Source organism: Aplysia californica, unplaced genomic scaffold (assembly GCF_000002075.1).
Source record: "Aplysia californica isolate F4 #8 unplaced genomic scaffold, AplCal3.0 scaffold00279, whole genome shotgun sequence".
Taxonomy (NCBI): domain Eukaryota; kingdom Metazoa; phylum Mollusca; class Gastropoda; order Aplysiida; family Aplysiidae; genus Aplysia; species Aplysia californica.
The window spans coordinates 93,871-107,490 of NW_004797549.1; the positions used below are offsets into that span (position 1 = coordinate 93,871).

The window sequence follows — 13,620 nt, forward strand, 5'->3', positions numbered from 1 at the left end:
TTACCTCGCACTTATTCTAGGATAGAACAATTTTGGAGGTCTATCAGTAAAACATAAATTATTAGATCTACATGTATATTAACATAAAACAGCAATTTATAGGACCATAATTAATCGGTACTATAACAGTAAAAGTGTAACTTCCGGAAATCAAAGACCTAGTTTACTGGTTGCTGGGCGACCGGAAGACGTAAGAAAAAGATGGCAGGTTAGTTCGTCGAGGAAACAACAATCACTGCCAGTTTCTTTAAAATGAGCAATGTGAGTTTCAGAGCTTTAATTCTTTTGTTTATATGCCTGCCGGGGTTATAACTCTCTGCAGTTTAGCATTGTAAAATATTTTGGTTGATGAGCCGTTTGAAGAGCATTTTGTATTTTTCTTTTAAAATCACAATTTGGTAATATTGTATTGTAGTTCTGTTCGTTAACGTCCACCGCCCATTTGTTTACACCCAGAGAAGAAATCTGGAAGTCTTGATGACCAAATAGGCAACACAAAGAACAGGGATGCAACTGATGCAACCTAAGCTGCAAAACATCAAATTATGGTAAAAGTCAGGGGGGCATCGGCATCATGAACCCCCCTGCACCCCTGAGAATCTCACAAAATTAGGTGAGGGGGGCCTACCCCCTTGAAACTCCCCTTCTCTTGACTCTTGGGGCCCAAACCGGAGAATAATAATTGAGGGTGGGAACTGCCAAAAAAGGGCCACCTTTGTTTGAATTTTGATTTTCTCCTCATCGATTATTTTCTTACCTGGCAATTCAGGGTCCTGTCGTTCAGCTTTGGACTTTAACGAACTACAACATCGTCCAACATTTAAATAATAATAGCCCTTGTTAAATTAGTAGGCCTCTTGATCTAGATCTAGAAGCTATATTATAGTAATCTATTATCTATTTGTGGTGGCAAAATTTTGCTATTCAAAAGGCTTTTTAATGGCGGAATCGATCGACATTCGGTTTTCGCCAAAAGATTCTTTGAAATATTCTCCAGATCATGACGCCCTTCGTTTTTTCCGTTTTGAGACAGTTTTGCTGCAAACAGCTAAATTTCTTTATTTCGCCAATCACTTTTGTAGGCTGACGCTTCTGTCTCTGTAATTTTAGAAAATCCGCAAGGTTTGTTTATTTCAAGTCGTACTTCAGTTCGATACTATCGCACATTGTCGCGCAATACTGAGGACTATTTTAAGTATGCGACCCGTATAGATAAAGCCTCATGTTTTCTTTTTTTTACTTGGTGCTAAATTCGACTGTTTCCTTTCGTTTTTATGCCCACCATCGCTTTTTTATTGCTCCATTCCAGTAGAGTGTAAATTAATACAGTAGGCCAAGGACTTTTAGTTAATATTAATGCACCGATCATTCCTTTCATAGAAAGGGGGCCCTGCTAGTATAATATATATGGTAATGTTAATTGTGACAGAGTGACGCTGGGACAAAAAAAGAATTTATAAAGAAAAAAGAAAAACAAACTCACACACACACACACACACACACACACACACACACACACACACACACACACACACACACACACACACACACACACACACACACACACACACACACACACAACACCTGGCGGTATTCTCACCATTTTAATAGGAAGTGCCTATTTGCAACGCCGCGTTGCGATTAGTGCCAGTGCTAAATAAAACGCCGTGTCACCGTGTGTAAAATATTAAGCTTAATCTGCACTTCGTTATAATTGGAAGTTCTGATGGCTGAAGTGACAGCGCGTCTGCGCTTGAAGTCAAACCATTATTTTTTTAGCGTGGGTTTGATCCTGGTCCTGGAGGTTGGTTTTTTTTTCTTTTTCTGGGGGGTTTTTTTTGTTGTTGTTGTCCTCTTCTCGACTGACCAACAAATTGTTCCCATAATTATATCTTGTTGCTTTGGGGGGTTTTTTCATGTAGTGATGAAGCATGCACATTCTCATTTTGTCCCCAAGAGGAGCTCTGTACTGCTGATGTTTTGTTGTAATATTTTTGTTGCCTCGATATTTGGGCTGTCCATAATGTGTACAGACAAAGTCAACTCTACTGTACAGAAAGTCTTTGTGGATTTATGCAACACTCTTTAAGTTTGCCTTCTTAACTGTTTCAGATGATTTTTTTCCTAAAGGCAACAAAATTTTCATCTTTAAATTTCGCAAATTCAAATTCATCGTAAGATTCGAATGCCTGCTCTAGAAAGCCTTCGGATCCATTTTGTCAGGCGGAGACTAGATAACCAGGACGCTGGGAAGCGAAGCGGAAAAGGTAGACTAATATTATAGATAGTAGATGATGTTTATTAATCATCAATGCAATGAGCTCCGTGTTTGTTCTGTCGCTATTATCACCACGTTAGTTGTCACAGCGTCACTCTGTGACAATTAACATACCACCTTATAGATAAGACAACGAATGAGAGATATGATTGGAGTGCATCGCTAGCTTTCGTATTGAGAAGGTGTTGCAGTCATGATATGGTGCATATGGTTTGGTATCTTAAATGTTCTTCTTTGTGCTTCCCACTAGATCTCAGGGGTAGTCAACTGCTGGTTCTTCAACCTGCAGTGCAACTGATATTTTCGTATATGACTGTTTTTCCGACCTCCTATGGGACTCGGCCTTGCCATCAGGCAGCCACATTCTTTTAAGAATGTTGGGATGAAAGCAGGTGACTGGAGATCAGGATTAAAGGAGAAGAAAGGAGAAAATTTCAGAGTAGAAAATGTTTTCATCTTTGTCAGGATTCGAACCTGGGAGCTGTTGGATGAAAGTTGAACCAAACACCTCTAGACCCTGAGAGTCCCCATGTAGTTTAGTATTACTACTCCTTGTGTTGGAGGGAAGAGTTCCACATCACAGTCTGTTTGTCAACTAAAGAAAAAATTGAAGTTCTTTTATGTGTTGAACTGCCTTTTTTATATATATTTTTTTTTTTTAAAAAGATTCTTAGATGCCTGTGTGATGTATAACTTCTCCTTGTAAATCACAGAAAAAACTTCCCCCCGTCAAAAATGGGGATGAAGAGGGCTTGCGGTTTACGAACAGAAAGAAAATTTCGCCAGCAGAACTGAAAAAACTTGCTCCTCAGCAAAGGAGCAGATACTTAGCGGTAAGTCAATAACATCTGTCTGATTTGAAATATTGTTCCATATAAATCATTTTCTCATGGCCCTGTAAGGTATGTAAGGGGAAGAGCATAAGGTTTCTTTTCTGCCTATTTCTTATTCTTATGTGAAAACTTCAGTTTCTTTCACATTTTCCAAGTGAACAATTGGTCTTTCTATTGCAATTTGCTGTTTATCTCGCTATCATATAATCGTATATATTATATATATTACATCTTATTATATCTTATCTGGGATATGGTGAAAGCTTGTATCATTGAATATTTATTTTTTATGAAAAAATAATAAATGCGCTTGTACTGTTTTTCTTTATCACAGATTGGCTAATTTTTAGTTGTTCTCTCGGTTTACTTGATTTTTGTGAACAGTACCCTTTGTTTCATCTCCTATTCAACTTTATTTCAGTATGAGGAGCCATCTAAAGAAGTGACTGATGCGCGCCAGGCCTCAATGAAGAGGCTTATTGACCAAAAGAAGCAATATGAAAAGTAAGTTTTCTTTAACATTGTTCTTGACATTTTCATACTACAAATATTGGGGGGGGGGAGTGAAATAGAAATTATCTAATTTTTTTTTTTTAAATTCTTCCTTAACCAACCACTGAGCTATCCGTACGGCTAATGTTGCCATTTTGAAAAAAAACTAATGAATTGCTGTAAAAACAGCCATTTAGTTTGACCTTCTCCCTAGGCTTTCTCAGTTTCAGGCCTCACATCCCGCACGACTGGCCTCAGCATTGGAGGCCGAACACGTTCGCGGAGGGTCAGTGTGAAAAGCGGCGATAGACTAGTGTGCTGGTGCGGGTGATGGAGCATTCTCGCACTGTACTCACTAGACTGGCCTACAACGAACCTTACTTAAATTCAATGTATTTTTGTTGTTGCTGCTTTTTTGTGAGAGTTTATCGGCTCTTACAAGAAAGGAAGATCACACCGGTGACAGAGTGTATCAATTGGTCAACATGAAAATGAATTACGTTTGCATTTTACCGCAAAAGAAGACCGTGGCACACTAGTGGGGTAACTTTTGTTCTTCACTTGCAACATCGTTCTCATTCTACATGTTTCAACAAATATGAAAGAAAATTAATTTGACACGCGCACACACACACACACACACACACACACACACACACACACACACACACTCACACACACACACTTACGTATATATATACTAAGCATGTAACTGAACACAATCTATTACCTCGGAAAAAAAGGTACTTTGCTATTTTTTTCTTCGCCTGTCCTTCATTTGCTCCACTAAACTTTTCATGAAAATATTTGCCTGCCGCATCAGCTTACGATAACAATATATATCAAGATGGAATATCACTGGAAAGTCCCTCAAAATCGCCACTAATCAATTTCTGCCCAGTTTTTCAGTGGTTTCCTTTAAAAAACATTTTTTTTAAAACTCAACCCAACAAGTAGTAGTAGTAGTGTAGGCCAACAATGTCTTTCAGGTACACACAAAGTGCAAAATTTCATCTAGGCTAACTGACTCAAGCACGTGACAACATCTCTAGTGAAGCCTGGATGCCTGATGTGCTTCAATTTGTGAAGCTTTAAATGAAATCTCTTTCACATGGTCATGGGTGTGGTAAACAACAGTAAAATACATGGAAAATGCAAAAACAGGGCCATCTCGAGTTCTGCTGAGCAAGACAAAAATGTATTATAATAATTTTTACTCTTTGCATCTTTGCCGAAGGCTGTCAGCGTCATATCCATTGTTTCATAGAATGAATCGAACTTGAAGACATCTCTTTCATCAATATCAGCAGCTCTAGAAGAAGCTGAACTTTTTGTAGTTGCTCTCTTTTTTGGAGCTGGTGTGCCACAACATGATGGTGGTACTTCTGGAAATATTGATGGAGGCTCTGTGGGCACCATAAATCTTCCAGCCTGTGCCAAAGGTACATCAGGGGGAGGTGTAGAGAGCAAACTCCCTTATATATATATATTATATATAATCTGTGACTTCTTCTACGATTAATTTATTTGAAACACTTTTGATCCACTGTACTTTTTTTCATAATCTTTAGGAAACCTATATTATTGTTGTTTTGCTATCTCCCTTTTGGCTGGCATAACCACTTCTACTGCCCCATCCCCTACACTTTCTTCCCATGTTCAAATGTTGCTCACACGGTTTATTGCGCTGAAACTGAGACGTCAGCTGAAAACTTTTTCACAGTAGCATTAGTAACAATATAACATTTAAGATGAAAGAAAACTAGAATCTGGGCTGAACACTAAAACACATAATATAAGCACAAATTTAATCCTTAGAATTGAGTGTAGTGAAAATACATCCAAACGAAAAAAATGTGCACATCCAAGAGCACTGAATGAAACAATGAAGAGACTAGGAGGTCAGACAGACTAGACGGCTACACACTACACACCTTACTATTACACTATCGGCATGCAAAAGCGTATTGCAAAAATGTTCCATCACCTCTATACGTATTAATATTAGAACATCTGCCTATCGCCGCTTTTTGCTTTAAATCGCCGCTTTTCACATTGATCCCAAACATCGATAAGATAAGAACCAGTCTCAAGGCGAGCTTATCAAGAAAAGGTCGTCCACCCCGGCCCTCAATGCCGGAGCCAAATGTCCGGGAATCTGGGCCTGAACAGAGAAGGCTAGTTCTCCCCTTTTGACCAACCCTTTGACAAGCCAATATCTTTTGACAGATTTCAAAGCTACTTTCTCATATATATCATGCCCCAATTTCATATTTTTAAAAATCGTTCTCTTTTCTCAGACAATTTGTTCCATTGTCGAACGAGGAAGAAGAAGAGAGGGACAAGCATGCCAAGTTAATTGGACAATTAAAGTGAGTACAGCTTAATGCTATCATGTCTGTTGTAAGTAATGTAGTAAGAGTGTTCATCTCTTGTCATTGTGAACTGTCTCTGCTATAATGATTTAACCGGAGAATGATTCTAGTATTGTGCCATCTTATTTGCTAATTAGAACATAATAACGTTTTTCACATTGCTTTATGAATGGTAAAAAAAAAATTGGGGCTGTTGTAGAGTTGCCAAAAGACAACATTATTGTGAAAGATGGATAACATAGCTTATATAATACTGGTATTCTAAGTGAGTGAAAATATGAGAAAATTCAGCTTCCAAGCTGTATTACTATGAGAATAAGTTCACAAAACTTTGAAAAAATATTACAAAGGTTATTATGGCCATACTCTTTTCACTGTTTTGGAAATATGATAGCAATCATAGACATAGGGCAACAACTCAACACACAAACAATGTCATCACTTAGAGGTGGCACCCATGTGATTTTTTGGGATGAAGATGACGACTTATTTCTTCATTTCTGGTCACTCTATGTGAGAAGATGGGAATGAGGGTTATGTCTTGCCCCCCAGGACAGCCTGGGGGGATCTAGAGTAAGCACCAAACAAAAAATAGAATACACTTAACACTAATATTAACATGCACATCATTTCCAACATTAGAACATCATCATTGTCACCATCATCATCATTCTCATCATCACCATCATCATCATCACTGACTAAATAATTCCCCTTTTTGTTGTTTTGTTTTTCTTGAAACATAACAATTTGCACCATGTCAACGCACTTTTATGTAACCTACAAGTATCGTAACGAAAATAAATCAGGACACTGGACCAAAAAAAAAAAAAGAAAAGCCTTAAAGTTAAAAAGCTGTTAGAGAAGCTTTACTGTAATCTTACAAAAATCATTAAATGTTACCCAAGCCCAAATCTTTTTATTCTTTATATCATAACTCATTGTTTTTTGCCTTCTAATGTAAGATCTTATATCTCTGGTTGCTCCTCCTAAATTCTGTCTTAAAGTTTAAAAAAAATTTCTTCTTGCTTCACTATTTGATTTTGTATGTCGTTTGTGTCGCAACATGATGGAATCAGACGCTCGTCAATTTTTGGGCATATAATGGAATCATTGCTATCATCTAAATGCTCATCATCTATTTCGCTTTTGATGAGAAAAAATACCCATCAATCTTATTGGCTATAGAAGTGGAGATATTTGCGAGGAAATTATAGCAAAAAAACAGTAGGCTTCCTGTCACTACTGCTGATTCAATATTTGCTTAGATGAAATGAGATAGGATAAATACTCAAATGACAATCGCTATTTTTCTTCAGAGCTGCTGAGGCACGGAATCGACTGAGGATTATGCGTCTGCGATACCAGGCCAATAGGGTAAGAATTATGTACGAAGCTTGACCTGCAGGTGCTCAGTTTCACTCTTGTGGGGTAAAAATGTTTGGAGGAACATGTGAGGGGTTTTGTACCATTTAGCACAAATTCCCATTTTATAAATGGTAAAAGAAATTTTACATAATGGAAAAACTACCGATGGGATCCTAAGTTTCCTACTTTAACATTTTACTACTAAATGCTCCACAAATGACAAATTTCCTAATGAATCTACAACATACATTTGGATCTGCCAAATACCTCATATGTGAAGTGTGCTGACAAAATGAGTTACTTCTTGGATGTTATCCTTATGGAAATAGATACGTCACGCCTATAGGGGAAGTTTTTATAATTTATAAGTATGAACAAATAAAAGGCATTTTGTACTTTATGCATATGTCATCATTAGAAAATCTATAAATTTCAATGTAGCGTCGATTTTTAGCCAATATCTCTGTTTGTGGGTTGTGAGAAGTAACTCATTTTGTCAGCTCGCCTCACATATGCTTTTGCTGTGTTGTGATTTTTTTAAAGAAAGCATTACTCAAATTTTGTACGTAGTTTGTTCCTTTTTTTTCCTGTTTTGATTTTAGTCTTTGGAACAAATCAATTTTAAAAACTTGATGTTTAAAAATTGTATGCAAAATTCATGGATGGGCTGAAGAATAAAAAGTAAAACCCATCAAGCTACATTGCGTTTTGTTTTAGAGTAAAATAGAGGAACTAACCTCAAGCAGTTGACCTGCTTTTTTCAGTTCTCTATTTGAATAAAGGACTTAAGGATTATCGAAAATATGTACTGAGATCAAACCACTGCAATAAGAATAGAAAACAACATCAGCGAATTTACAGAAGATAAAGAACACCTACTGGATCTATTAAACGTCATCGTACAAGAGAGTGACAACATGGGCCTAAGCCTGAACATCAAGAAAACTGAAACAATGGTGATAAGCAGGAAAACTCCAACCCCAACCTACAATATCAAAATCGATGGTACCACCCTCAGGCAAGTACAACATTTTAAATATTTGAAGACCATTATATCATCAGATGGGAGATGTCGCATTTGTCAATCAAAAGCAACCTTCCACAAAATGAAACAGATACTTATAAATGTCAATCTGTCACTGGAAACAAGAAAAAGAGTACCGAAAAGTTGCATTGAGCCAATCCTATTATACGGGTGCGAAGCATGGACAATCAATAAACAACTGGAAAGGACAATTGAGGTGAGGTTTATAAGACACATGCTGCGTATCCCATGGGCAGCTAGAAAAACAGATGAAGATGTCTTGGTTGAAGCAAATTGTAGACGACAGCTTATGAACAATATACAAAAGCGACAAAGTTCATTGGAAGCACAATGCGGAAATAAGAACTGGAGAATATTGTAACAACAGGCAAGTTTGATGGGAAGGAGAGGCAGAGGCAGGCAGAGGGAAAAGATACAGGACAGGTTGACAACATAGCTGGGAACAGCAAGAATGACAGACACCATTGCTGCAACACAAGACAGAGTGGAGTGGCGGTCCAGGATTTCCCACGCCAGTTGGCAAAGCACCGGATGATGATGATTCGAATAAACTTAGTCCTCACAAGCTGACCAATGACTTCCTAAGTTACAGTTCACAACTGTACTAAGATCAAGTGCTCCTGGCTAAACTTGAAGCAATTAATATATCCAATAGAGAGAGAAGACAGCTTTGAAAATTCATGTATATGTTATGTAAATCAACTATGAAAAGACACTTTTCAAACTCAAAACAGACAGAGTAATCATTTCCCTCGATGTTGGGCAGTTAGGGGAACCTCAATAAATTGCCATCCCTGCTATTTCGCCAACTTCATGCTTGTCCAAAGGGTGGTGGTATGAAGTTGACCGTACAATCAAAAATCTAAAAAGCAACAACTCAAAGATTTCCACCTACTTCTCCCCAGGCCCAAGAGATCTCTCACCTGATAGCATGTCAGCCTGTAGCCCTGAAGGCTGTGAGGCTTCAAGCCCTAGTCCCACCCTACTTCGAGATGAAAGACAAGGGAGACAATCTAGACAAATTTGATGTGAGTTTCAAATTTCTTGTTTATGTTGTTAGTTAAAGTGCTTAGTTATAGCCGTGTATCATCCTGAGGGCTCATATGACTTCACAATAATTTTTTGGGTGGGCCAGTTTATTCCAAATACCTCTTTTTTCTCCTGTAGGACAATGTATAAACAGTATTGTAGTTGCAGCCTGTTAGGTGCATCTTGCTGCAATTTATATGTTCCATCTCTGCAACTGAAATTTACACATTCCATCTGTACCAATCGATTGCCAAATACCTATTTTTGACCTTGTGAACTGAGAGAAACAATATAAAGTACCATGATAACCGAGGTAGGCCAAATGCTAGCATTGCGTGATGAAGATGTATTAAGGTTCTTACCTTTTATTAAAAATTAACCCCTTGGATGTTTCACCAGTCTATATTATTACTAGTAATTCACACTGCCCTCTTACCTTTTCTTTTTGTTACACATACTGAATGGCAAAAATGTAAATATCCTCTCTACACATCTTTGTATTACAAAAGTGGCTTGCTATTCCTTAACGTTGATTATCCAATTTTTTTCTCCACAGAGAAAACGAGTGGAAGACCTTCTTGAAGATGCTAAAGGACTGATCACAAACCGCACCAGCTAAGATGTACATGTACAGATCTCAGACTCAAGAGTGTTTATTGTGTGTACATGTATATTTTTGTTAGCTAGGATATCAGTGCATGAATGTCCTTAGTTTCGTATTGTGTAAACAATGTGTCAGTGGCTAAGAAGATGCAATTGTACTGGCCTTTGAGTGTTTATTCTGTGTGCTTGTATTTCTAGCTAAGATGCCAGTATATGGATATACAGGTTTCGTCTTGTAAACAAGTGTTATGGACAAAAGGGTAGTTGTGCAACTGGTAAAGTTTGTCATGTGTACCTGTTTCTGGAGAAGATGTCAGTCAGTGTGGTGGCTTTTGAGTTTTATCAGGTTAAGGGGTGTACATAGGCTAAGAAGACACAGACAAACTTGAAATTGGTAGTGTGTACATGTATTTTGTTTATAATTATGTGTGATTGGTTGAGTAACATAGCACAAATTTTGTTGTGTGTATTTGTGAGACTGGCTGTGCAGACTAGACTAGTGCTGGGTGGTATCAGCAACATTGATTACCCGCAGTACTTTACTGACACAGGACCTTGAATACCGCCACTACTTAACGCTTGGTGTTGGCACCTTCCTAGTGCCAGTAAAGGAACGCTTGGTACTAGTACCTTCCCAGTATCGATATCTAAGGCCTAGTGCCAGAAATGAGACCGTCTATGGTAGTACCAGGAGTACACGCACAGGTCCTGTACCAATATGGGGAGTATTGTGATATGGGGTACCTGCCTAGCCCTAGTGAAGACCACAGGAAGCTTGCCATGTTGTTAACAACCTCAGTCCCAGCCCGTCGTCCTGATGGTCTCAATCGAATCTCACTAGAATTGGACCGGGATCAATCACACAACCCTCGATGGTCTCCAGATTGGAGACGTTATGAGTGGAAAAAAAGTATGTTTATGAGTCACTTAATGTCGACATGACACTATTTGGTACCTCAAAGTAGAGGCAGTTGAGTTATTTCTGTTGGTTTTTATCACTTAACCCTTTGAGCCTTTGCCACCGGTACACCCGTAAAACTTACCATATGCCTAGCCACCGGTGCATCGGTGAGCAAGACCCCCATCCCCAACCAGGCCTGCCTGAGAAAAAAATACGTACAAAAAACAGTGTTTACTACACAAGACATTGACAATTTTGAAGATCGTTCTGAATTAGATGCTGGTATTGACAAGGACCACCCTGAGGGGGATATGGAATGTGATTCTGATGATCATATGAATGTCAGGAGCTCTGGCAGAGGGGCACGGTAACCTCAGGAGGTCAGCGCTCAAAAGGTTAAACATATTTTCATTTATATCATTGATTCATCAGCTCAACAAGGGAAAGAAGGGGAGAGTGAACCATTTTGTATATAAAATATATATTTTTAAAGATTTTTTTATAAATCACTGACACCTACTTTTCACTTCGTTGTAATTAAAAATCAGTTCACATCCACAAGCTTTCCCTTTTATGTGTTTCTTATATGACATGAATGTTTATTTGTGTAAGGTTTGTGAGCCAACAGAGAGAAATATTTAGCTTTTGTTGGAGTCTTATGGCCTTTGCAACACTAAATTAATTATTTTCGATACAAATGAGGGGCTGAGATGCAAAACCCGCAACATTTATTTTAGCACTTTTGAAAAAATCAGCTTTTTTTAATGCTGCTATATGCCATGCGTTAAAAGAAGATTTTTTGGTGGCTTTTATGAAGTATGTGTTGGGTTTTGTCCGAAAACACTTTGTGTATCTGATAGCGGGTAACAATGTGCATTTATAAGTTTAAAAATCTCGATTTTTTTTCCAGAATGTCGCTTAGTGGGTTTTGCATCTCACCCCCTCAAATGCAGACACAGAGAAATAATCATGTAAAAGATTGCAAATGTTTTACACCCCCCCTGCAACGTAATTGGAGACTTTATGGTTAGAGCTCAGTGAGATCAGCTGTACTTCATCAAAATCAAAGGTACGGTATGCTCGGAGCTGCCAATTTTCCAGATAGATTCGGAAATCAGGATTATGAAATTGTTTGGTTTCTGTCCGACTTCAAGCCAATTATAGAGAAAATAGTCTAGATACAAGTCAAAATATAGTAGACGATATGATCTGTATATTTTGAATCCCCATGTGAGCACTTTCAAGGCATGTTGGCACCTCTGGTATATTGAAGAACACATTGATAATTTCAAACAAAATCAACAAAATTGGGCATGTACTATGTACAGGTTATACATTGAATGCCCGACTTCACAAAGTAAGTTCTTTAGAAGTTCAGCGGGTAGAGGTTAGGGGCCATAAAGACTATATATTATACTTTGGAAACCATATATAACAGGCCCGGTAATAACAGGGATCCGGTAATAACAGGGATTTTTAAATCCCCGTTTTTTTCCTACTCTTTGTCTCTATTAAAAATTATCGGCAATAACAGGGCATCATCGGAGCCCAACCGGTTATAGCAGGGACAAAGGCTCGATAACAATGTGTAAAAAGTAAGAGAGAGAGAGTAATGCAGTGATGGGAGAAGCCCATGAAAGCCATGCCACTGCAAGTGCAAGCACACACAGCGTGTGAAGCTAGAGAGGGCTGCGGGCGGTGTGCAGCAGACCTCGATCTAGCCAGAAACCTAGCAACACGCACGCGTAATGTGTCATGCGCAGGCCTGCCGCAGGCACACACACATGCACCACACCACACTGTGACTGTTCACTAACAATAACAACAGCACATGTGAAGATCTAGCTTAACGCTCTCTTTGGACGACCGGTCGGCCTAGATCTAAGCCTACTTCTTTCATTATGGCCACCAACGATGTCAGGTGCTAGAGAAAATGCCTTTCAATGGACAAAATATACTAAATAATCCATGCTGTTGACAAAAAGCAAGCTCCACTGGCACAGATTTGTCGTCAGTGTGTGTCGATACACACCATTATCAAGGATAGAGAGAAGACAGTGGCAGCATACTCAAATGGAAAGTATGCTCAGGATCGAAAGAAGATGAGACTACCCGATGCAGATGCTGTGGGTGGACCAAGCTCTTCTGATGTGGTTATAGGAGGCAAGGAGAAAGTTGGTGCCAAAACCCCTGTTCATGGGTACTTGTGGCAAGGGAAACTACCCATGAATAGGTACAGCTGGATTAGTCCACAAATGCTTATTTTCCTTGCATTTCTGATTTTATTTTACAGGGATCAGATATAACAGGACTTTTTCTCTACTCCCATCATCCCTGTTATATCAGGTTTCCACTGTATATATATATATATATATATATATTTATATATATATATATATATATATATATATATATATAGATATATAGATAGATAGATAGATAGATAGATAGATAGATATAATATAAGTAAGCAAAGTGCATCTCTGATAGGACAAAGTGTTCGGAGGGCAATGAAAACCCTCCAGAAAAAAAACGAAGTAGATAAATATCCCATTGAGGATACAAACCATTGTACCTGTAATCCATGATGCATCAACCCGTCCGAAAATCCCCCCCCCCCCCAATAAACAAATAAAAAACAACACCCAAAAATGAAGAAAACAACAACAAAGGCAAGATGAGATTATACACACCAG

General features: G+C 38.3%; 1 protein-coding gene across 1 annotated transcript; it reads left to right on the forward strand.

The window, feature by feature from the left end:
• Positions 1–158: 158 nt before the first annotated feature.
• LOC101862119 (protein LKAAEAR1) lies at positions 159–11,485 on the forward strand. The gene is made up of 7 exons (XM_005101346.3): positions 159–261; positions 2,992–3,111; positions 3,533–3,615; positions 5,904–5,975; positions 7,298–7,355; positions 9,297–9,419; positions 9,977–11,485. Exons 1-7 carry the CDS (start codon positions 253–255, stop codon positions 10,037–10,039), a joined length of 528 nt encoding a protein of 175 aa, XP_005101403.1. The 5' UTR covers positions 159–252; the 3' UTR covers positions 10,040–11,485.
• Positions 11,486–13,620: the final 2,135 nt, after the last annotated feature.